The sequence below is a fragment of the Cotesia glomerata genome, linkage group LG4, assembly GCF_020080835.1.
Source record: "Cotesia glomerata isolate CgM1 linkage group LG4, MPM_Cglom_v2.3, whole genome shotgun sequence".
NCBI lineage: Eukaryota > Metazoa > Arthropoda > Insecta > Hymenoptera > Braconidae > Cotesia > Cotesia glomerata.
The window spans coordinates 25,801,767-25,826,794 of record NC_058161.1 but is presented as its reverse complement, the minus strand read 5'-3'; the positions used below and the strand labels follow the sequence as shown (position 1 = coordinate 25,826,794).

The 25,028-nt window shown below is 38.2% G+C and overlaps 2 protein-coding genes across 2 annotated transcripts in view; one reads left to right on the top strand and one right to left on the bottom strand.

Annotated features, from left to right (window-relative positions):
- LOC123264313 (putative gustatory receptor 28b) overlaps positions 1-216 on the top strand; it is a 115,722-nt gene extending 115,506 nt beyond the window's left edge. Inside the window, exon 5 of the mRNA XM_044727542.1 lies at positions 32-216. Within this exon, the coding sequence (XP_044583477.1) occupies positions 32-62 (31 nt within the window). The 3' untranslated portion in view covers positions 63-216. The remainder of the gene's footprint in view (positions 1-31) is intronic.
- Positions 1-23,327, bottom strand: part of LOC123264311 (tubulin alpha-8 chain-like) — a 146,835-nt gene extending 123,508 nt beyond the window's left edge. The window contains exon 1 of the mRNA XM_044727540.1: positions 23,105-23,327. The gene's annotated coding sequence lies outside the window, so the exon portion shown is untranslated. The remainder of the gene's footprint in view (positions 1-23,104) is intronic.
- Positions 23,328-25,028: the final 1,701 nt, after the last annotated feature.

Here is a 25,028-nt window from a genome sequence, read left to right as displayed (position 1 = left end):
ACCTCAAAATATTTAATTTAATTGCTTACAGGGATATTTTTCCAGACAAGTATCATTTATAATGTACTCAATTCTCTGATGACGAGGTTGTACTTCAAAACACAAAGTCAAGAGATGATTAATGCTTTTTCAGCGCATATTTTTTTTCATTCGATTGGATAATTATTTTCAATAAAAAATGTTCACATCAGTTGTTATTTAAAAATTTGACAAAATTTGTTTAAACGTTTATATTGCTTCACGCCTAAAATTATAGATTTATAATATAAGTTAAGATATATAAATAATGCGAAAATATTTCAATCAAATATTCTGCGGTTCATTAAAAAATGACTAAAAATATTAGTAATAAATAGTTTCGATCCGATTAACAATGTCGATTTATTTTTAAATTCACACTGAAGGATCAGTGCATAGTTAACTCAATTATATCATCACAAATATAAAAATATATTTTTCTGAACTTTCTTTTGTAGTAACTTAAACTATGCATTAGTTAAAATAACTATTTATAGTTAAATAGTTAAATGAATTATATTTTAATAAATATTTTTCTGTTATCGTGTTAAACAAAAAATTATAAGGTGGCTGAAAGGTAGTTATGGACAGTATCTTGAATCGCTTAACTAGGAAAGCTCTTGGCGCGTAAGCAAAAGATCCGGGTTCGATTCTCGGTCCGAGCTCTCTGAATAATTTTTTTCAGTTGTTGAAAAATTCTCACTGAGTAGTTCTAACTTTCTCTTTAACCTTTCTTCTCCCCTTTCTCAAAATTTGTCTTCACTCTTGAAGTATAATATAGTTACAGTAATTTAAAATTTAAAGGTAGAAAAAAAATTAGCTACAAAATTTATATCATTCACTCTTGAAGTATAATATAGTTACAGTAATTGAAAATTTAAAGGTAGACATATTAATTTTAAGTGAATCAAGATTACTGTAGTACCCAAATTTATCTAAAAATAGTTTAAGTAATAGTTTAAGTAATTATATTATTGGGGAACAATATAATAAATGATGTTAAATATAAGTACTTCAATTTAATCAATTTACTATTGTCGGAAGGTTAAAAATATTTTCAAATAATTATTTACTGTAGAAATACTATTTCAAAATGATAAAAGAAAATATTTAAATTATTATATCTCGAAAAAAAAAAACGATCAAATGCTACTTTTTAACTTCCCGGTTGAACTATTCATGTATGATCATGCCTGTTCATGTCTGAAGCGTTGAATGCGCTCAGGCCTGATCACACCTATCTATGTCAGTTCATGTCTGAAGCATTAAATACGCTCAGACCTGATCATACCTTTCCATGTCTGTTCATGTCTGGAGCGTTAAATACGCACAAGCCTGATCATGCATGACCATGTCTGTTCATGTTCGATCTAGTCTGGAGAATAATAATAGTATTTTTTTTTTTCAATGTTCCGCTGGAAAAGAAATTTTTTTTTAATTATATAAAGTGCAAAATTTATGTGTAATATGATGTTTGAGTAATTATAAAAAAAACAAAATCAATTACAAATTCTATAGGATTTTTTGGTCTGCCATGTTACTGTCTCATAATTTTATTAATGTTTAAATAAATGTGATGTTATACAGTCGAATCGCGTTATGAGTCCGGCTTGTTTTCTTTGTTTTTTAACCAGACTCGCGTTAATAAGAGAGAGACACAAGGAGGGCTCATAACACGACTCGACTGTAATGAAATTCGGACAAAATTAACAGATTAAGAGTATTAAAATATATTATAAAATCAATTTTGTATATTATATTTATAATAAACTGATTTGATACGTTATGTACTTTATAAAATTGCCATGACGTATAAGATAGCAGCACGGCAGACAGGAACTTCAAGGCGCACCGGGATCTCGAAAGTTAAGTAGCGTTGAGCGGGCTCAGTAGTTGAATGAGTGACCGTTCGTGTTATATCGACAAAATTACTTGTAGTGATTTTTTTTTTTATTTCAATTGGTTATAGAGAATTAGATGCGACCATAGATAGTATAATTTATGAATATGATCGAATATTTAACGACCCATAAAGGAAAACATCACGGGGCCAAGCTTGACCCAGGCTTGGCCCAACTATGTAGAACTCTGGGCCAAGCTTGTAAGCCAGGCTTGGCCTAGTCCTGGTAAAAGTCTGGGATGATAACAATGGGTCAAGCCTGGTTACCACGACTGGCCCATGCCTGGTTACCAGGACTGGGCCATACTTAATTTTCAAATCTGGCCCATGCCATTTGATAAAAAATGATAAAAAAAAGAATTTTTGTAATACCAACCGCGAAACTTGGATTTTCGCATGGATGCTAAAAAGCACTATAGGATATTTAGTTTCGTTTATTTCTACAATCGTCCGTCAGGGAGAGTATGAATCGAAAAAAAAAATCTTGGCGACAAGTCGATTCTTGTAAACAATTTTATTATTATTATTATTATTATATGTTATTAAATGCTCAGGGGGGTTGTCCCCGGAGTCCGATTCTCCGAAGGCCCAGCCTGAGCTCCATCCATTACTGCTGGACCACTCCGCACAACAAGGCGGTTAGTGATCACAGCAGGCCAAAGTCATTTTCCTAAGTAGACGGAGGGAACCTAGTATGACAGCCTTCTGCATCCTGACCGCCAAGAATTCAGCTTTTGATGAGCAAGCTGGAACTCTGGCAAGTGAGGATACAAAAGACTGTTTCATCCCTCCGAGGACGCCAACAATCAGGACGACGAGCTTGACACGGTAACCTGGGTAAAGTTTGCCAATTTCAAACAGGAGATCCTGATATATCTGTCTTTTGTGCTCTTCTTTGGCTGAGATGTTGTATTCAGCCGGGGCCGAGAACTCAATGACATAAATGTCACGAGTAGCCTTCTCGAAGAGCACAATATCAGGTTTGTTGTGATCTATCCGCCGAGTTGTTGCAAACGGCATGTTCCAATAAATTTTGCAACTGTCATTCTCAACAACCTGGGGAATATCTCCTGGCAGATAAGGCAGCACTGGTGTCATATCAATACCGTAGTAATGACGAAGATAGTAGTACAGTACTCTCAGGGCAGCGTTGTGACGCTGGATATATGCACCTCTCGCCAGCACAGGACATGCTGACAAAAGGTGCATGAGCGTCTCCAGGTGTTGTTTACACATCCTACATGACGTGTCCAGAAGCTGCACCTGGAGCACCTTGCTACGGTATTCTAGAGTGTTAATGACACCATCTTGGCAAGCAAATATGAACCCTTCAGTCTCGGACATTAGGCCAGCTGACTTTAAGAAGGAAAACGTCAGCTGGGTGGACAAGCCATGATCACGCACGTGTTTGAAGAACACGCTGTGCATGGACTTGTCCATCAGTTCACTAGGAGTAGTTTTTCCTCGGCGTTCCTGATGACGCTCTTGAATTCCTCCTTTCGGAGTTCCATAAGAGCGTTTATCTCTCCAAGACCAAGGGTTCTTGCTGCATATATAGCTGCCTTATACAAGAACGACCCCTTATGCGCATTCTCATGTTTATGAACAATTTGCATAAGAAAGTCATCCTCGTCTGCAGTGAAATTGACAACTTCGTGTGTTAAACCCAGGACCAAACGATCATGCAGCCGCTCCAAACTCTGCAGACCTCTCCCACCGATGGACCGGGAGAGGTATAATCTGGCGACTGATGAATTGGGGTGCATGCTCCGGTTCATGTTGATAGTCTTACGGGTTTTGATGTCGAGATCTCGCAGATCCTTTCGGGCCCATTTTAAGACACCGAAAGAGTATAGTAAGACTGGGACAGCGAGCATATTAGAAGCGGAGACTTTATTTTTACCGGAAAGTTCGGAGGACCAAATTTTCCGGAGTCTCCTAACATACTCGCTACGGAGAGTTGCTTGGACTTCGGAGACCGCATGCATGCGGTGCTCTTCCATTCCTAGATATCTATACAACTCTCCGGCGTCTAATTGTCTTAAAACGCTCCCATCTACCAACTCGACATCATCACCCGTAACAGAGCACTTACCCCTCGCCAGATGTACGACCGCACACTTGTCCAACCCAAAAGACATTCCGACATCCCGCGTGTACTCTGCTACGATGTTAAGAGCCGCCTGTAGATGATCTTCATCAGCACTATAAAGCTTCAGGTCATCCATATAAAGCAGATGGGTAATCGAGTATTTTCGATCACCCGGAGGCCCCACAGAGTACCCACGAGTTTTACGGAGAGCAACAGATATAGGCAGCAGTGAGATGCAAAACAGCAGAGGGCTCAAGGAATCACCTTGGAAGACCCCTCGTTTGTACTCTACAACTCCGGTTATGTGCAATGCGTTTCCACTTCCAATGTGAAAACGCGTTCGCCAGAGCTGCATTGTACGCCGAATGCATTCCACTATTTCAGGATTGACCCCCAGGCATTTGAGGAGATATAAAATCAACTCATGAGAAGTTGAGTCAAATGCCTTGCGATAGTCGATCCAGGCCATTGACAGGTTGCGTTGATAGTAGATCGCATCTTGTGTGACACATCGATCAACTATCAAGTTCTCTTTGCAACCTGACAGGCCTCTTTTGCTGCCACGCTGTTCATATATCTGTTGCCATACAGGTTCTATCTCCTGCAAAATACGGTTGTTTAAAATTTTTGTAAAAATTTTATAAACCGCATTCAAGCAGGTGATAGGCCTGTAATTCTTTGGGTCAGACAAGTCACCTTTTTTGGTATCAGTACGGTTCGCCCTTCCACGAGCCAGTCTGGAATCGGTTCGTCAGCTCTAATGTACGATGTAAATATACGGGCCAGATGGAGGTGGGTAGAAGTAAACTTCTTCCACCAAAAGACATTTATGCCATCTGGTCCCGGGGCAGCCCAATTTTGCTGCCATTTAGAGCTGAACGAACTTCATTCACACTGACTGCAGGGCTCTCTTCATCAGCATTCTGTCTACGGTGTTCCCGACAGAATGCTTTAAAAGTCGTGCAGAGCTGGAGTATTGGCGTTCACGTTTGGTTGATCTCCATACAACTCAGTCCAAAAGCTTCCACCCGCTCAGGTGTTGGATAATTCCCGGTAACATCGGTCTTTGGTGTCAGAAAGCGTGAAGGGCTGGATCGAAACAACGAGTTGTCGACCAACCGCTTCAGCCGTTTCTCTAGTGACTTTTGGCAGTCACTAGAGCCCGCAATTTATTGAGAGACTCTTCCTTGATGACAAGAAGAGTACTCTTATTCAGTGTGTGATGACGCCACCGAAGTTCAGCAGCAATGCGCCGAATTCGGGGCGTGTATGCTCTTTGAGTTGTTTCAAACTCAATCACACACTGAATGCGGGAGACCTGTTTCCGGGATCTGTCAATTTTGAGTCCAAGTTGTGAGATGCGCTGTCTCAACCTTGCCTCGATCGAGAGACAATGTCTCTCTCTCGGAAAAGCCGAAACTGCTGCATCATACACAACCTGGCTCACAGTGAGCAGGGTGGAATCCTCCAGGATGTTTGCACGGAGATCTTCATTTACCGCTTCTAGCTGTTGTGGGGAGCAAGTTATCATTTTAGATATACTAACTTGACGCCCTATAAAGGGATTGTTGTCATCCAAGGAGGAACGGCGTCGCTCTTGGTGTAATTGCGCCGGAAAGGAAAGTCTATTAGACTGCCTTCTATCCGGCACAAGCGATCTTCTATTACGCCGAAGATAAGCGGCATAATTACGCAGGTGTTTAGGCGTAAAATGCTCTAGTTCCGGATGCATATCACTCCAAAGAGTGTGCATCCGGGCCATATAACCGCTCACCCCCGGCTCGCTACGTTGGTAGCACACCAAGAGGTCGACTCGTAGTTCCTCCGTCCACTTAAAGTAAGTCCTTAAAGCGCCAGGGTCGTCATCGTTCATCGGGTCCGGCGTGCTCCTCCCACCTGATGAATGGTCCTCATCCGAAAAGGACCGGTTGTGGAGAGCACTTCTGAGATTACGTCTTGTTGTAACTCAGTATTTCAATGCAGTGGGTAGTTGGCCCACTGCATTGGCTACGTCGTTCGCCTACAGACCTGGTGTTATGGTCTGCGTTTCCCGCGATGCGCCGCTTGGAGGCCACGTAGCAAGCACCGCTTATTATTATTATTATTATTATTATTATTATTATTATTATTATTATTATTATTATTATTATAATCGACTGCCTTTGTACAGCGTATACGCGTATTTTTTGTGCTCTTAGTTTTTTCAAAAGTGTATAAGTAGTTAGTAGTTAGTGTAGTTTCAGTTAATATCGTTGTGTTCGTGTAAGTTTCCTGATCACGCTGATAATTAAATTTTTCATTCAGGCTTTGATTGTTATAAGAGAACATAGTTTTCTTTTCATAGACTTTTGCGAGAAGGTTAGGTAAGGCACGTGGGCCGATTTGCAGAACTCTCTATTATCAAATAGCGCTATCTATTGTATTGGCTTAGAAGTTTTTAGTCACCATGACTAAGGTAACTTGTGTGCTCTGTTATGAATATATTGACCGTTCTTCGGAGGGACTTACCACAGGGGCACCTTGCAAGCATAGTTTTCATGCGGACTGTGCAGTTGTAAGGCTGTATGTTGACAGTACGCGCACTGCAAGAGTCAAGCTGCAAATAAATTGTCCTGCATGTAATGTTACTGATGACCAGGGTGTTTCATTACTACAATCGATTTCTCAGAAGATGGATGGATTTGGATCACAACTTAACAAAGTTGCTACCGAAGTTGAGGCGCTTCGTGTTGACTTCAATAAGCTCACCGCTAATCAGGCTGCTACTGATGCTCAAGTAAAAGCTGTTCTAGCGCAAACTAATGATCTGGAAAATCGCATTGTTGCTGTTGAGTCAAACGCGGTCGAGCTAAAACTGTCTGCAGCTGATGAGGCTGTTATTCTTCGTGCTGCTTGTGATCAAGTTGCTCATCAACTTGTCGTCAGCGGACTACCTGAGGAAGATGGTGAGGATGTTAAAAAGCTGTCTAGATCTTTGGTTGGAATGCTTGATCCTGCTCTGGGTGGAGATGTTGTCGTAGATGCATTCAGAATTGGAAAAAGACGCCGCATTGTAGGCTCACGACGTAGTGGTCTTGCAGGACCCCGCTCAATTATCATCTCGTTAAAAAGCAGCGATATTTGCAAAAAGGTTGTTGAAGGTAAAAAAGCTAAACCAGATTTGAAGGCCAAGCAACTTGGTCAATCTCTACCTGAAGTCAAGGTCTATGTAAACTTTCGGCAACCAGTTCAGATTCATCAGCTGAGAGATCGTGTGCGGAAAAAGTTTCCTCGTGTTGATCGTAAGCATGTCTGGATTTCTGATGGAGCCGTTTATCTACGAAAGACAAAAGATGATCGGCCGGTAAAAATTCTGCCTTCTACGGACTTGCAACGATTAGCTATTTAACTATACGGGTCTCTTACAACGTCAATTCCTACTAAAAATGCTGAACTTACTGTACTTAACGTCTACTCACTTAATGCTCAATCTTTAATGGCACATTTCTGTGAATTTAAGGAGTTCTTCAGGGTGAACCCATACCATGTGATAGGAGTCGTAGAAACATGGCTTTGTGATACAATTTCAGATCACCAGGTCGACCTGCCAGGCTACGCTATGTTGCGTGTTGATCGACATAGTAAACGAGGTGGTGGAGTTGCGCTCTACATCCGGAATGAGCTTGATGCTTGTCTTCTTAGCTCGTCAGCTGGAGCTGGAGAGGTTGTTTTGCCAGAATACCTAATCGCAGAAGTATGGGGTCCATCTCAGCACAAGATTCTGGTTGCTATAGTTTATCGGCCGCCAAAAACAGGCCACATGTGCACGTTTGAAGATGACTTTGAGACTAGAATGATTAATTACAAGTTTGTGTGCGTCCTTGGTGACTTTAATGCGGACTTATTAGTGAATAATGATAAGGCAGTTAGATTACGAGACTTCTTTACAAGAAATGGAATGAATATTATTCCACTGCAGCCGACTAATCACACTGCTGATGCGAATACTTGGATTGATGTTTGTGCTGTTAGTCATCTATCGGCTCTTGATTCATGGGGACAGTCGAGCCAACCTTTCTTGTCTTCCTTCTCTCACTAACCTAAATCAGGGCCTTGAGAAAAAGCTGAAAGTTGCTCTGAACAACTGTGCGCGCTTTGTGCTGCGTAAACGACTTGGAGAACACATTAATGGACCGCGGCTTGATCTTGGGTGGCTTTCGCCATCGTCGACTTCACCTGATGGGCTGCATTTATTACGGAATGTTAGTCATGAATAAAAATGCTTTGTTAAAGGATAGAATAAGGATGAACCATAATGTCGCGAGACATAGGGACAATAATCGGACTGATACACTTCTGGCGCCGATTCCACGTACTTCAATTCTTCAGCACTCCTTTGTGGTTCTGGGGACTTCCTTTTGGAATTCCTTGCCGCCATCAATAACAGAAGCTGACTCACTAGCAATATTTAAAACAAGTTGTTATAAACACTTATTAGCTACTGAGCGTGTCGATCTCTAAGTGTGTATTCTGCATTTTTGACCAAGTGCAATTTAGTTATTTGCTATCCTGTGCAATATGGTATAAGACTTGAAGTAGACTGTTTGTGTTTCAGTATTCATTATTAATCTTGATTAATTAAATTTATATTATTGTGATAAAATTGACGTTGAGAGACCTATCAATATTAACATTAACATTATAAGAATCTATTTCTATTGTCGATAATAGCTTATGAGCACTTTTTGTTTTTGATTTTTACTTAAAATTATATTGATCTGTACTTAATTTTAAGATATTTTGTATACTCTGTATATGCTTTTGGCCGTTAGAGGACTACGTCCTACGGCCTCTTTCAATAAATTACAATTACAATTATTATTATTATTATTATTATCATCTAGGGGAAGGTGGCCCAAAGCGGGTAGGCGCTTGTACGCCGACGCATGAAACGCGAGGGACAAGGTATGTACATGTCGAAGTTACCCGAGTACTTCCGAGTTTCGCTCTGTCCCAAACGAGCCTTAATGAAGTAGTATGGCGTAATTACACGCAATTAAAAAAAAATTAATAATTTCTTAAAAAAATTAAAGGTGTGTATTTTCTGATTATTTAAAAACAAATACACCTATTATATCCTTTATAATTTTCTATTAATTTGAGCCTATTGAAGTTGAAATTAAGTGAAAAATATTAACGTTTTGTTTTGAATTATTTGAGGTTAGCATCACGGTGTGGCTTAATGTATATAGATAAATTTAGTATAGACCGGATAGCTCAAATGGTAGAGTAGCCGACATGTCTTCGGAAGGTTCTGGGTTCGAATCCCAGTCCGAGCTATCTAATAATTTTTTCTCGCATATTCTATAAGCTCACATTAAGATGATCCTCTCCACATTCCTTTCTCAATCCTTTTCTACCAATATCCTGTTATGTGAATGTGGAACGCTTTACGTAATAATTACCGTAACTCCTATTCTTTCCCGCTTCACAGCATTATTTATATTTGCTAACCTCAAATAAGAAACGTGTTTTCGGGCAAAGCGGGTTGCAGAGTTGATACTCGCTTTGCCCTGATATTGTTTTATACGTATTTTTTTTGAGTGGTGAGTAAATATAAAAGAAAAACGGAGCAAGCAACCTAAACGGCAACGACATTTTTTACTATTTTTAATTTTTGACTTCATAATTTGTCATTTTAAAAGAACTTATTTACAAGTTACCGATTTAATAGTCATTTATATTGAAGTATTGCTATATTTAATAAGTTAATCTTTTAAATTGTTGAAGACTGATTAAATACCAAATGAAACTAAAATTATTATTTAAATATCTAAAATAAGCATTTTTCCCTTAATTGTAGTGCCAACCCTCTTTGCCCGAACGGATTACACGCTTTAGGCTCCCCTCTAGGGCAAAGCGGTTTTTGGAAGTGTTTTTTAATTTTAATTATAAATCGTTAATTAATACAAATTTATACAATATTGCTTATTGATTTTAAAGTTCGATAAATGCTCTATCAAAAAAAAAAAAATCATTATTGTTATCATGCAAATACTAAATTTTCTCGGCTCAACGTTAACATACCCGCTTTAGGCCACCTTCCCCTGTACTCAATAAAATACGTGAACAGTCTCAAACGAAGGCGTGGTAAATTCGTCCGTCGAAAACGTCCCACATAAATAATTAAAAATAAAATTTTCAAAAAATAGCTTTTTTGGAATAACTTCTAAACGACTTCACCGATCAATTCCAAAAACTAATCAGCTCTTGAGCTTGAAAAACCACGTCAATTGCTACCAGTCTCATAAAAATCGGTTGATTCGTTCGAGAGTTATTGAAAACGAAAAATTTCGAAAAAAGTGTTTTTTTCACATAACTTCGAGATTTATTTTCGGATCGTTTTTGACGAAATGAAATAATTATTAGAACTCAAAAAATCACGTCGATCGCCTTCAAAAACGTGGAAATTGGTTGATTGGTTCGTGAGTTATCGTTGTCGAAAAAATTCGGAAAAAGTGAATTTTTCAAATTTCTCTAAGATTTTCAGTTCGATCAGTTTGTGTTCAAAAGTATATTATAGATTCTAAAAAACCGCGTGGAATTCTGCCAACCGCATGAAAATCGATTCATTGATTTAGAAATTATTGCAGTTTGAAAATTCAAAAAATACTGTTTTATTAAACTTCTATCAGACTGTTGAGTTCGAAGAGCTCAAAAGCAGACAAAAGCTATTTCTATGAGCTCAGAGAGCTCAAAATAATACACAAATAGTATTTTTGAGCTCGAAGAGCTCAGAAACGTCATAAGCGCAATTTCAAGCGTTTAGGTATGGAATTGGCGGGAAGTTGCAGGGATGGCCTTTAGGGTCAACCGTTTTCCAGATTTTTTTTTCATAATGTCACAAGCATACCAGCGATTAAAAAAATTTAGAGAATTAAAAAAAAATTAATAACTTTTATATTTTTGGGCGTAAAATAATAAACCCTGTTAGTTTGTTTAATTATTCTACATCATCGGTTGATGTTGGAATAATTCTGGGAGACAAATTTTCTAATTTACAAGAGTTATTCTCAATAACAAGAGTAAAATATAAATGTATTCGTTTAAGTTATGATAATAAAGTGTGTGTCGTATCTTTATTTCATGAATCAATTGATTCATAAAAATTGAATCATAAGAACTTTACGTATATTTTTTAAATAGCCTTTAAATTTATGTTAATGTTTATTTTTTAATAACTGAACTTTTGCTGAAAAATTTTTTTTTATTTAAAGATAAAATGCGTTTAAAGGTTCCGCTTAATGTAAACGTATGACAGAGATACTTTCTTTTATCTATGAAAGAACGAAAGAGAAAAAAGTATAAAGTACACTTGAGAAACAAAAATCCGCGTGCACCAAGTTTTTCTTAGTCAATGTATATATGTGTGAGTCTCTGTATTACATCGATAGTCGGATACTATGCCTAGCTTTAGAAAACAATAAAGCAGCGTCACGCGTATCATGTACAATCGCGTTCATTAATTCGAGTCAGTTTCTATGTTTAGGGATTTATGAAAATCTCTAAATTTGGAGGTTTCTAAAATCTAAAATTGGAAAATTTTAAATTTAGTGGTTTATAAAATAAGTTAAACGTAAAAAATTATAATATTAGAATAATAAAAATGTAAATTATGTCTTGAGTAAATTAAGCTTGTAGGAAAACATACAAACTTAAAAAACAGCCAACTTCAAAAATGGAAATCTCTAAATAAAGTTAATCGTAAAATCAGAAATTTAAAAAAAATGAATTCATAAAATCTTACAAGTCTGAAGATTACCGAATAAAAAAAAAAGAAATAATGATAAATTGGATGAATTAAAAAATAAATAAACGAAAGATTTGAACATCTAAAAAAACATAATATTAAAAAAGAGGTTATTAAAAAATACGATCTTTAAAAATTGGAAAGGCCCAGCAATCGAAGTCAGATTGAAATTCAATGCGAACTAACCCGATTTAATGCAATTTTTGAACACAGTGTTTTGTGCTAAAACGCATTGAATCGGATAGAATAAATTAGAGGCAGAGTTCAATTTACCGACTTAGTCGGCTCATTTATCATCCGTGGTTAAAGTAGAATTTAAATCATAATCAGAGCTGCAGTTTTTCCCCCATGAAAAAAATATATATATATTTCGAAATATGTAAAAAACATATTTAAAATATATTAAAAATGAAATGTATAAACAATATATAAATATATAAAAAATATGCAAAAAAAATTTTTTTATAATAACTAACTTTTCGCCGATTTTTACATATATTTTAGATATATTTTAAAATACATAAAAAAATATAGCTGAAATATAAAAAAATATATTTTTAACGTATCTAAAATATATTTTAAATGTATAAAATATATATGGAAATCGGCCAAAAGTTAGTTATTAAAAATAACTAGAAAAAAAAGTTTCAATATTTAGTCCGGACTAAATATTGAAACTTTAAAACTTTACCTCATGAACTTAGCCAATACTAAATTTTGTAATCATTAAAAATGGCCGTTTCTAAAATTGGTAGTTCGTGAAATCAGCCGAATCTAAACTCGGTAATTATTAAAATTACCGAGTTCTGAACCCGATCATATTGATGTAATATCAAAGATATTTATTTATTGTATGAGATTTTACGTATTTTAGGCTATCACAATCGAAAAGTTTAGTTATTGACAAAATAATTAAAAAAAAAAGTTTTGTCATTTGTGGTGGATTCGTAAATCTTTTAATAAAAATAATATACTTTTCATTGAGATAGACTTTTCAAAAATTGAGAATGTCTGGAGATGGCCGTTAGGTCATCTCTAAAAAATTAAATTTTTATATTTTTAAAATAAAAAAGAAAATGGCAACATTCCACTTCCGCTTAGAAAGGTCGCGTTGTGAAACCGGAGTAGATGACAATCCAACGTTGAATGTCACAAACTGGTGGCACTGCCACTGTATCCTTCGGATACAGTCCAATCTTCAATCATGTTGGCAGTCCTTGGAGCCGCCAATGAAATGTCGAGGATGGACTCTTGGTACTCTGGTCTTCTAAAGGTCGTGGTGCTCCCGGTGTTCAGCACTATGAGGTCGAGTCTAGCCGCGACGTCAGCGACCTCGTTACCTCTGATGTCGGATAAAGCAGCGCTCCACTCAGCCCATTTAGCGTTGAAGTCTCCGGCTACGATGACTTAGCCGTTGAACTTAGTGACCGCATCTTCTATATTTGCCAGTTTCTGTCGGAACACACTAATCCCTTCGTTAGGTGAGAGATAGACGCTCATGAAGTAGGTTGTGGGGGTTTGAATCCAGACAAAACCTGCTCCACTTCCACTGTTGTTGACGGTAACGTTCTTTGTGTTCACAATCCAAATTGCTGCCGTGCCAGTTTCTTTTGCGAACCATGTTTTACCTTCGATGTTTAGATATTGCTCGCAGATAAAGCAGACGTCGATTTTATATTCAAAGACACGCTGGCGCAGCGGGTTTTGCGCCAAGGCGGACCTATTCAGGTTGCCTTGTAGTATGCGTGTCATTTCTGCCCTCTCTTGGCTTCTGCAAGTGCTGTGCGGAATGCCCTGCAAGCTCCAGTGCCAGAAATATGGCATAGACCATCCTGGGCATCGTTGTCTGGAGCACAAAGGAAGCATTTTGGCTTCTCCGTGCAGTTTACGGCCTTGTGATTCTCTCCGCCACATTTGTAGCAGCACCTGCTTCTGTTTGGTCCCGCACACTGGCTCGTTTGGTGTCCAAAACTAAGACATTTAAAACAGCGGGTTACTTTTGCAACTGGGCGTATACGTCAGTTCACCCAACCGATCATTATATGGGCCTTAATCGCACTGGCCTCGTCTACTTCGCAGAAGGCTGCCCGATTTCCTCGTGGTGTGGGTTTTGTCAAATTTATCCGTTTGACCTCCAGGCTGTCAGTGAATTCACGTTTGAGTGCTTCACGGACTTCGCTCTGGGTAGAGATTTCGTCCAAGTCGAGGATCTCCATCGTTGTTGTTGGTGTTAGCGTCTTGACCGTGCCGATGTTTGCAGTGGCTGACCTTACTGCATCGGTTAAAGCCTTGCTGTCTTCGGTCTTTCGAGCTATTTCAAGAAGAACGCCTCCATGTTTCGTCTTTTTAATCGACTTTATGTCTACGCCCGTCTCGACAGGGCTTACCTTGGCCTTGATTTCCTTTAGGAATCCGGCATAAGTTTGGCCGTCTACTGGTTGGACAAGAACAGCCTTAGTTCTTGTCTTCTTTCTCCTCGGTTTCTTAGAGGCACCCTTACTTGGCTGGTTTTGAGCTTTATTATTAGGGGGAGCTGCTGTTTCATGCTCTTTTTCCTTCTTCTTCCTATTTCGGTCCACTGTAGTCCAGACGTCCTCCCGGGCTGTCTTTTTCTGTGGTGGCTTGTCGATTATTGAAGAAGGGCTGGGCGTGGACAACTGCCTCTTCTTGTTATTGTCCTATCCTTGCTGTGGTAATTTTTTAGGTGTGACCAAAGATGGATGTGGTTTTTTAGTCAGACTCGGAGTTGTTTGGGTCGTTGAGGCCGACATGCCTGATGATTTGTTGGCTAACCTACATGCTGTAGTGATAGATCTAACCAATTTTCTAATCTCATGATGGAGATTCTTCTTGTCTTTTATAAACTCGGCTAACTCTTCGATCTTGATGCCAAGCCTCTCCATTGGTGACTGTTGGCCTGTAACGGTCGGTACAGAGTTGATTCTTCCTCGGTAGGTTTGATTAGTGACAGGAGCAAAAGGTCCTCCACTTTTTGGAGGAATGTTGCTCAGCTGTCCGTTCTCTGCCATCTGGGCTGATTTCGTACTCCCTGTAACCTTGCTAGCATTGCTAGACAGCAGAGCCATGGGGTCTACTCCGCTGTTCAAACGGTCGCTTGATAACGACGAGTTCAGGCCCGTTTGCACGCCTTCCCTCGCCGGCACTGAGGTATCTTTTTTTGTCATATTGTTGTAGGTTGCTGTTTTTGTAATTTTTTTATCTTCTAGAAAAAAAATTAAAATAAAAAAAAAATTATTTATAACAAATTGTTAAATAAATAAATTAATAAATTGTTAAAAAAAAATTTTTTTTGCCATTTTTTTTAGAAATGAAAATTATAATTAAAAAAAAAAAAATTAGGAAAACGGTTGACCCTGAGGGCCATCCCTGCAACTTCCCGCTACTTTCGTAATTAAGCGCTCAAAATTGCAGTTATTATGTTTTTGAGCTTTTCGAGCTCAAATATTTAATTTTCGTGTAGTTTTGAGCTCTCCGAGCTCAAAAGTCTGATAGAAGTTTAATAAAACATTATTTTTTGAATTTTCAAACCGCAATAACTTTTGAATGAATGTACCGATTTTCACACGGTTGGCACCATTCGACGCAGTCTTCAAATTCTATCATATATATTCAAACTCAAATTGATCAGACCGAAAATTTCGGTATAATTAGAAAAAAACACTTTTTTTCGATTTATTTTGTCAACGATAACTCACGAACGAATGAACCGATTTTGACCGGCTTGGTGGTGATCGACGTGGTTTTCTGATGTTTAAAGCTGATTAGTTTTTGGAATTGATCGGTCAAGCCGTTTAAAAGTTATTAAAAAAAAACCACATTTGAAAAATTTTTTTTTCGTAGTTTTTTTAAGATTTCTCAAAATCTATCAGTCTGAATCGGTCCAACTTGTATTCAAAATCTAGGTTTAGTCGAACCCTTTTGAATGGCACCAACCGCGATTAAATCGGTCAAGCCGTTCAAAAGTTATGAAAGGTTTACATACATACACACACACACACACACACACACACACATCTCGTGTCAGGCTTGCTGGGTCCCGCATCGGGCGCCTCCCCAGGTGGCGGATAGGGGAATGCCCGGCATATCTGCACGTCAGATGCGTCGGGTACCGAGGAAATAGAATACTCGGGGTGGACCAAAACCTAGCAAAAGATGATATGAAAATGCCAGATCAATTTCAAACATCGTCTACGGTGCAGAGGGGAGATTCAGTTACTATGTAATGAGAAAATCTTATAAATGAAAGTGAAATTATAAACTAACTAGAATTCAAATTGAGAGTTTGCATATATTTTCATGCTTATGATATATTCGACCAATCAGGTTACGAATAGTTTGCTTACATGATATATTTTCATATTTTTCATCTAAATTATAAGAGTGGATTTACAAAAAAATTTAAAAATCTCATAAGCAAATAAAGTTAAAAATATAAAAAAATATATTTCAATAGTTTAATAACCAGGTAACAAAAAAGTCTTGAAGCATATTTGTTATAACACTATTAGTTTATGAGATATAAGCATTGTAAGAAATACAAAATGCAAATTTTTATAAATAAATGCGTGTAGTTAGAGAAGTAAAAGAGATAAACGTCAGGTTTAAAATTTATAAGAAAGGTTAACTCATACTCTACAAAAACGACTTGAAGGCCGAAAGCTGTATTTGCAATAGTTGCAAAGTTACAGCAATTTGTTTGTTGACAAATCGAGTCAGTGCTTGGACTTTTTCGTGCTTCGAAATCCAAATGTTTTTTAAAAATTCGAAAAAAATTTTTTTTGCTATATTGTTGTAGGCTGTTGTTTTTGTAATTTTTTTATTTTCTAGAAAAAAATTAAATTAAAAAAAAATTGTTAATAATAAATTGTTAAATAAATAAATTAATAAATTGTTGACAAAAAAAAAATTTTTTTTTGCTATTTTTTTTAGAAATGAAAATTATGATTTTGAAAAAAAATGATTCTTTAATCATTTATTTAAACAATCAAAATATAAAAAAAAAGATTATAAACAATAAGATATTGTTTTTAAGAAAAAAAATTTTTTTTTTAAATCATAATTTTCTTACGCTAACAATATGGTGAAAAAGAATTTTTCAAAAATATTTCATTAATTCATTTGTTTATAAAAAATTTATAAACAAATGGTATAAAAAAATTTTTTAAATAATCATTTAATGCCTAACAAGAATATAAAATCAGTAATAACTTAAAATTAAAATAAAAAATTAGAAAAACGGTTCACCCTAAAGAGCATCCCTGCAACTTCCCGCTAATTTCATACCTGGGCGCTTAAAATTGCACTTATGATATTTTTGAGATTTTTGAGCTCAAAATATAATTTATGTGATATTTGAGCTCGCTGAGTCAAAAGAGATAATATTTCTATGCATTTGAGCTCTCCCAGCTCAAAAGTCTGATAGAAGTTTCATAAAACACTATTTTTGGAATTTTCAAACCGCAATAACTTTTGAATGGATCAACCGATTTTCACGCGGTTGGCAGCATTCGTCGCAGTTTTATTGTCCTCATAAGTAATTTACAGGTTTTAATTGATCGAACCAAAAATTTCGGAGTAATCCCGAAAAAACACTTTTTTCGGTTTTCTTTCGTTCACGATTTCTCTCGAACGAATCAACTGATTTTGACCAACTTGGTGGCGATCGACGTGATTTTTTACTGTCTAGAGCTGATTAGTTTTTGGAATTGATCGGTGGAGCCTTTTAAAAGTTATCTAAAAAAAACCACATTTGAAAAAGTTTTTTTTCTTAGATTTTTCAATATTTCTCAAAATCTACTGATCCGAATCTGTTCAAATTATACTCAAAATCTAAATTTAGCCAAGCTCTTTCAAATGGCACCAACCACGATAAAATCGAATCAGCCGTTCAAAAATTATAAGCGGTTCACATACTTTCACACACACACACACACACACACACACACACACACACACACACACACACACACACACACACACACACACACACACCTGCGGCAGAGGAGAAACTGCTACTAGGCGCGTCTCCCCGTAGTGGATGGGAGAACGCTCGCTGTCTTTGGATGACACTAGGTCTCTTAGTTGATGAGGTACAGAGGGTAGGAGCCAAATAAAATACGCTCTCGTGGACAAAACTCCCCCCCCCCTTTAATGGGTTGGTCACACTAACTGATCTAGCAAGACGATCGTTCCCTGCTGTAACTCACTGGGAGTGTCCGGAACCCGTGTCGATTATTTCCGACGATGCGGGCTACGGCTGATGTGAGCTTGCTCTGCCGAGGGGTAAGTTGCAGTAGCGGATCAGGAGCCAGCCACTTCGGGCCTTGATCAGGAAGTACGCAGTGAGTGTTAGAGATCGGAATCTTCACCACCCCGAGCGAGTCTAGTCCGTCCGTGTATTCCGGGATTGGCTAAGTGTCGGCTAGGTCTCAGGGAACTGGGGTAGGAGTACTATCTCCGAGGGTACACCCGTTCCTAGTTATGACAACCCGCTCCACTCCGTACGATGCGCTGGTAAATCAAAAAGTATGAGTAATTTACAGGAAACAAACAAGAGTGGAAACGGGCTTCTTGCCCAACAAGCAGTGATTTAAGCAAGCGCTGAAATGAAGAGAACGCAAGCGCTGGAGCGCCTTGAAAAGCTGACCATTGAGCTGCAAGAGTTTGTATAAACTAAGGTCAATATCCACAAGGAGATAAAGACCAAGACAACCAGTGTAGTCAATGCTCTTGGAAGATTTAAGAAACTGGACGAGGACCTCAGTCATCACGACGATGCATTCAAACTGATGTTGAGACGGAAGAAGCAATGGACACTGGAGCTGACGGTGACGGCGAATCTGCTGCTGAGGACAAGAGTGAAACTGACACAAGGCCTGGAAAGAGAAAGGACCGAAATTCGCCAGAGCCAACCGACAAAGTCACAAAGAAGAAGGACTTGAAATAAAGCCCTCCGCAACGAGTAGCAGAGCAGAGTGACGAACCTAGGAAGGCGTTCGATTGGGAAAAAGTACAGTCTAAGAAGGAGAAGGGGAAGCTAGCTAGAGAGCAACTCTCAAAGCAGCCGCCGAAGGAGCCCAGGCCAGAGCCTAAGCGGAAAAAACCACGCAAATGGATCAGACCCGACGCACTGATCATCCGCCCGGCCGAGAAAACAAAGTATGCCGAGATTCTGCGTCGCATAAAGCAGGACGTCCCAGATGAGCAGGTTCGTTCAACGGTAGATGAGATCGACAAGACCAGAAGTGGCGACTTGTTGATTACGATTTCGAGGAAGAGCACTGACAAAGGCCAAGTCCTCCAAAAGACTGTCGCAGACATCCTTAAGGAGGAGGCCAAAGTGATCTGCAAAGGACCACAGGAGACCATCGAGTTCCGAGATGTCGATGACGACACGACGAAAGAGCATATTCAGACCGCTCTAAAGAGGGAAGCTGGAGAAAGTTGTGAAATCCCACTAGAGGCAATCAAAATCCGTAAAGCCTTTAGGGGTACGCAGACAGCCACAGTGTCACTACCAGCGGCTGCAGCACAAAAATTACTGGAGGGAAACTGCAAAATAAGGATCGGCTGGGTCAATTGCTGAATGAGAGCAACGAAGAGACCCATACAATGCTTCAAATGCTGGCACTTTGGGCACTTCGGATTTCAGTGCAAAAGCGAAGTCGACCGGTCTAAGCACTGCATAAGGTGCGGAAAAGAAGGACACAAAATTGCTGATTGTAAAAATCCAGCTAAATGTGCACTGTGCATTGAACAGCACGGCGTAGAAAAGGCGGCTCACCATGCAGGCACGAATAGATGCCCCGTCTTCCAAGAAGCGCTCCAGAAGATAACGAAGCCAAGAACATGAAGATATTGCAGCTCAACCTCAATCATTGTGAGGCTGCGCATGACCTGCTCATGCAAACTGTGCGCGAATTAGAGGCAGACGTAGCACTTATAAGTGAGCCTTATAGACACCTGAGTAACCAACCCTGGGAATCCGACAGCACTAACAAAGCCCTCATCTGGTCCTGCGGTAAATGTCCTTTTCAGAGAACAGTCAACAATAAAGAAGCCGGCTTCGTAGCAGCATGGGTAGATCGCCTCCACTTCTATAGTTGCTATGCACCACCTAGTCTTTCTAATGAACAGTTTGAAGACTTCCTTGATCGGCTAACTGAGGACGCAAGAAAACACTTTCCCGTGGCAATAGATGGTGACTTCAATTCCTGGGCAGCAGACTGGGGCAGCAAGTTCACTAATACACGTGGAAAAGCACTTCTCGAGGCAATGGCCACACTGGACGTGATCCTTCTTAACACCGGTGACACGCCAACGTATACTAAGGGAGAGGCAAACTCAATTATAGACCTTATATTTGTCAGCAGTTGCTTAGCTCGAAGAGGTTTTTCTTGGAAAGTATTGAACATCTACACAGCCAGTGACCATATTGCGAAAGTTAAATCTCTCGACCTCACTGCTTTAGTAGTAGCCCTAGAGTGCGATCCGATCATCGTAGAAACTGCTGAAGAGAAAACCAAGGACCTAATGAGAAGAGTCACCCAGGCTTGCGACGCCAGTATGTCTCGGAAACGTGGCATGAATTCAAGACCTTCGGTGCACTGGTGGAATGATCACGTTAGCATTCTACGTTCAGAGTGTCTTAAAAAAAGAAGAAAGTCTCAGCATGGCTACAGACGACCTAACTCCGCAGAGCTGTTGGCAGAGTATAAAAAGGCCCGTCGAGAACTAAACAGAGCCATTAAAGAAAGCAAAAGACGCTGCTGGAAGGAACTGGTCGCAGAAGTAGAAAAAGATCCATGGGGCAGACCGTATAACGTGGTTATGACCCACCTGAAATGCCAACCAATGCCATCACCTACGTGTCCACAGCTCCTAGAGAAGATTGTTACTGCGCTGTTTCCCCAACAGCCGGTATTCACCTACAAGTTGGAGCAGCTCAACCCTGAAGACATCCCAACTATCACGTTGGACGAGTTGATAGAGGCAGGCAATCGAGTAGGGAATAATAAGGTGCCGGGATTGGACGGAATCCCTAATATTGCCCTGAAATCAATCCTTAGGGCAGCACCGGCATTATTCCTGGACGTTTACGATACATGCCTGAAGGAAGGGACTTTTCCCCAGAAGTGGAAACAGCAACGGCTAGTGCTACTTCCGAAGGGGAAAAAGCCGCCGGAAGAACCGTCATCCTACCGATCACTCTGCATGTTAGACACGGCCGGCAAGATATTCGAGCGCATAATTCATCAGAGAATAGAGGCTGTAGTCGATCCACTCCTGGCAGAGAACCAGTTTGGTTTCCGAAAAGGACGGTCAACTCTGGATGCGATCAAATTGGTTGTTGATACAGCCAAGGATGCAATCGCCGGAACGAGATGGAAGGGTGGAAAGAAGAAATACTGCTTGGTGGCTGCTTTGGACATCAAGAATGCCTTCAACTCCGCTAACTGGGTCTGCGTTATGCGGGCTCTAGAAGAAAAAAACGTACCAGGATACCTTCGCAGAATGGTAGCGAGCTACTTCACAAATAGGGTTCTGAAATATGACACGGAGAACGGTACGAAAGAGTACGAAATCACCGGAGGAGTGCCACAGGGATCAGTTTTAAGTCCTCTGCTATGGAACATCGTGTATGATGGCCTCCTGAGAATAGCATTGCCTACGGGAGTCAAACTTGTAGCATATGCGGATGACGTAGCTGTCGTGATCGTCTCAAAGCACCTCGAAGAGATAGAAATGGCATTTGATATTACATTCAGACGAGTCAATTTGTGGATGGACATGGTGAACTTGCAACTAGCCAAGCATAAAACCGAGGCAGTGCTCATCACTAGTAGAGAAACGGTCGAAACTATCGAGTTAAGAGTCGGAGAACAAGAAATCACATCACAACCATTTATCCGTTATCTGATGCTGGATGCCCGACTCAACTTCAAGCAGCAGGTTGAACACGTCAGTGCCAAAGCGTCAATAGTGAGGGCTAGTCTCGCACGGCTGATGCCTAACATCGGAGGCCCAATGCAGAGCAGGAGGCTACTATTGTCATCAGTAGTCACATCAGTGCTCACTTACGGAATATCTATTTGGGCTGATGCACTGGAAACTCAAGAATCATGGAGAAAAGCTGGACCAGTATATCGACTGAGTGCCCTACGAGTAGTATGCAGATTTTGGACGAAACTACGTTGATTCCCGAAAAAATTATTAAAATTTTATTACTAATATTATTATTGTTAAAAGTTAATTTTTCGATAGTTAAATAATTATTTGATAATTGTTATCAATGATTATTATAAGAATTATAAAAAAATTTATAGAAGTAGATACTTCATAATTACTTTTTAAATTACTTTATAAAAACTTTGTTACATATCCGCGATAGTATATTGTATAGTAACTATATTTTATTATTAAGTCGCAACAACAATAGTAATCCTGTAGCTGCAACAGGATTTTATCACGTTGCTGTAACATGGCTGCCTCCTGTTGCAGCAACAGTAAGTTGGACCAGGGTTATCATTCCAGACTTAAACCAAGACTGGGCCAACTCTGGCTTACAAGCCTGGCCTAGAGTTCTACACAGTTTGGCCTGACTTGAGCCAAGCTTAGGCCCGCCATACTTTCTTACACGGAACAATGATAAAAACCTGTACACCGAAAAAAAAGTTGCGTGGAGGAATGGGGAGTGAGTAATTTTCAATTGATTTGCTCCTTCCAAGGTAAAATTCACTTCGAGAAGCATCTTATTCATATATGATTATATAAAATTAATAAAAAAAACTCAGCTGAGTAAAATCTTTATTTTTTTTTGTGAAATAAAAATAAAAAAATCGTTGATATTGATTTAAAAATCATAAAAAACGTATTTAGAGATTTGTAAAATCATATTTTTTTTAAAAGTTTTAAAGAATTAACAAACGTATTGAGTAATAAAAAATATTTTTTAGAGGTAATTACCTCTAACATAAGAATATCATTAATCTCCGTAACAATACTTTTCTTCATACATAGTGAATAAAACCAATCAATCAGTCTTTTATAAAGCTTCTCAATCATATTGTTTTGACAGCAATTAGACAAGAGCACGATAGATCATTACTTCTGCAGGTGTATGAGTTCCTGGTACCTGCACATATGTGAATAGGAAATTAAAATAAATAAAAGTAAAGACTCGTATCATTTATTGTCATTAAAACCTCCTGGGTGGTCATGTTGATCTGATGCAATTCAAGATTTTCAATGCCCAAATCCAAGCAACTAATCGGACTTTACTTACCACGTAATGCTATAATCCACAGCTAAAAATCTCATAGACTAACGAGTACTGTAATCATACTCAAAGCCGGTATTTTGGTCCAAATTTTTTATCTTCTATCAACTTTTGAATGAAAAAGCCCCGGCTTCTTCGTGTAAAAAGGATATATTACTAATCTTGGTAGACTAAGCTGCAGTTGATTTTATGAATATTGTTTCATTCATATTTGCAAACTAAATTGACAGCACTCCTAAAATCACAATTAAAATTTTTTTTAAATGTTCACACACAAACAAAATTATAAATTATATTATAATAGATTATCTTTAGTGGAAAAATAAGTATATGTCTTAGACATTGCTGGGTACAACAGTTATAGCTTTGTATAAAAAAAATTAGGAAAACGGTGGATCCTGAAGGCCATCCCTGCAACTTCCTGCTAATTTCATACCTAGGCGCTTAAAATTGTACTTATGACGTTTTTGAGCTCTTCGAGCTCAAAAATACAATTTATGTGTTATTTTGAACTCTTCGAGCTAAAAGAGATAGCTTTCCTATGCTTCTTAGCTCTTCGAGCTCAAAAATCTTATCAAAGTTCGATAAAACACGATTTTATTCATTTTCACATTGCTATAACTTTTGAATGAGTCAACCAATTTTCACGCGGTTGGTGGCGATCGATGTGTTTTTTGAGCTCCATAAATAATTCGGAACAAAAAAATTAATCTGATGAAACATTTCCGATTTACACACACACACACACACACACACACACACACACACACACACACACACACACACACACACACACACACACACACACACACACACACATAGTGACAACCTCGCGGGGATAGTCAGGAAAGCTTCCTGTGACCTTCAAACGTCGAGATCTGATGAAAACTCGATTTTTGCAAAACGGGGTGAAAACAATAACTTCCCGATTTTTGAAAATCTTCGATTTTCTTAGCGGGAAGTTAAAAATTAACAGTTGTGAAAAATATTAAATATTAGTTAGTAATAAAAATCAACAAAATTCACTCGGATTGAAACATTTTTCGAGCAACAAGAACGTTGACTATTTAGATTGACAAACACTTTGTTGAAAGTATTATTTTTATTTATTTATTTTTTTTTTTTTTTTCTGATAAATCAACTATTAAATATCAACAAAATTATATATTTAAAATCAATTTAATGGCTGTTGGTTATAAAATAATATTGCAATGGCAATAAATTTAGACAGTACCGTAATTTTTAATTTTTATTTTAACCCTTCAGTGCCCACGTTCTTTTTAGTGTCTCACTTGCACTGCAGCGACATCCTATAAGTTGAATGTTGTTGCGTGAGAAAAATTCTCATAGCGAGGGTACTGAAGGGTTAACGATTTATTCTTAGAATATTAAATAAATTTATTTGATGTTTTCTAGCAAACTAATGACTTTCGATTATGATGGGTGTTTCAGTTGATTTTGTCAGGCTGTCAATAATTAAATATAGAAATTATAAATAATTAACAAATTGATGAATAATTACATAAAAAAAAAAAACAAGTTTTCCATTTAAAAAACTAAATAATGCAAATGTTAAATAAAGTAAACAATCTTAATTATAAACATATTCAACAATAATGAAAATAATAATCAATTGAAAAATTCAAAGACGCAATTTTCTAAATAATTTTCACTATTTTAACAGCAAATAATTTTATTTTGCGCTGTATGATAAATTTTTCACAATTTAAATAAAATTTCAGTCATGCGCATTGAAGCCTTTTTCCCGCGCTTTTAGGTTCCAAGTCTGCTTGTTACATTTCATGCTCTCCTAATCCAACTTAGGATTTTCTGTCTCGAAATATGGCCGTCTGTTGAACCATCACCTTACATACTCACTGAAACAACAAAACAAATTAATTACCAATAGAATCATTGGAATTTCAGTCTA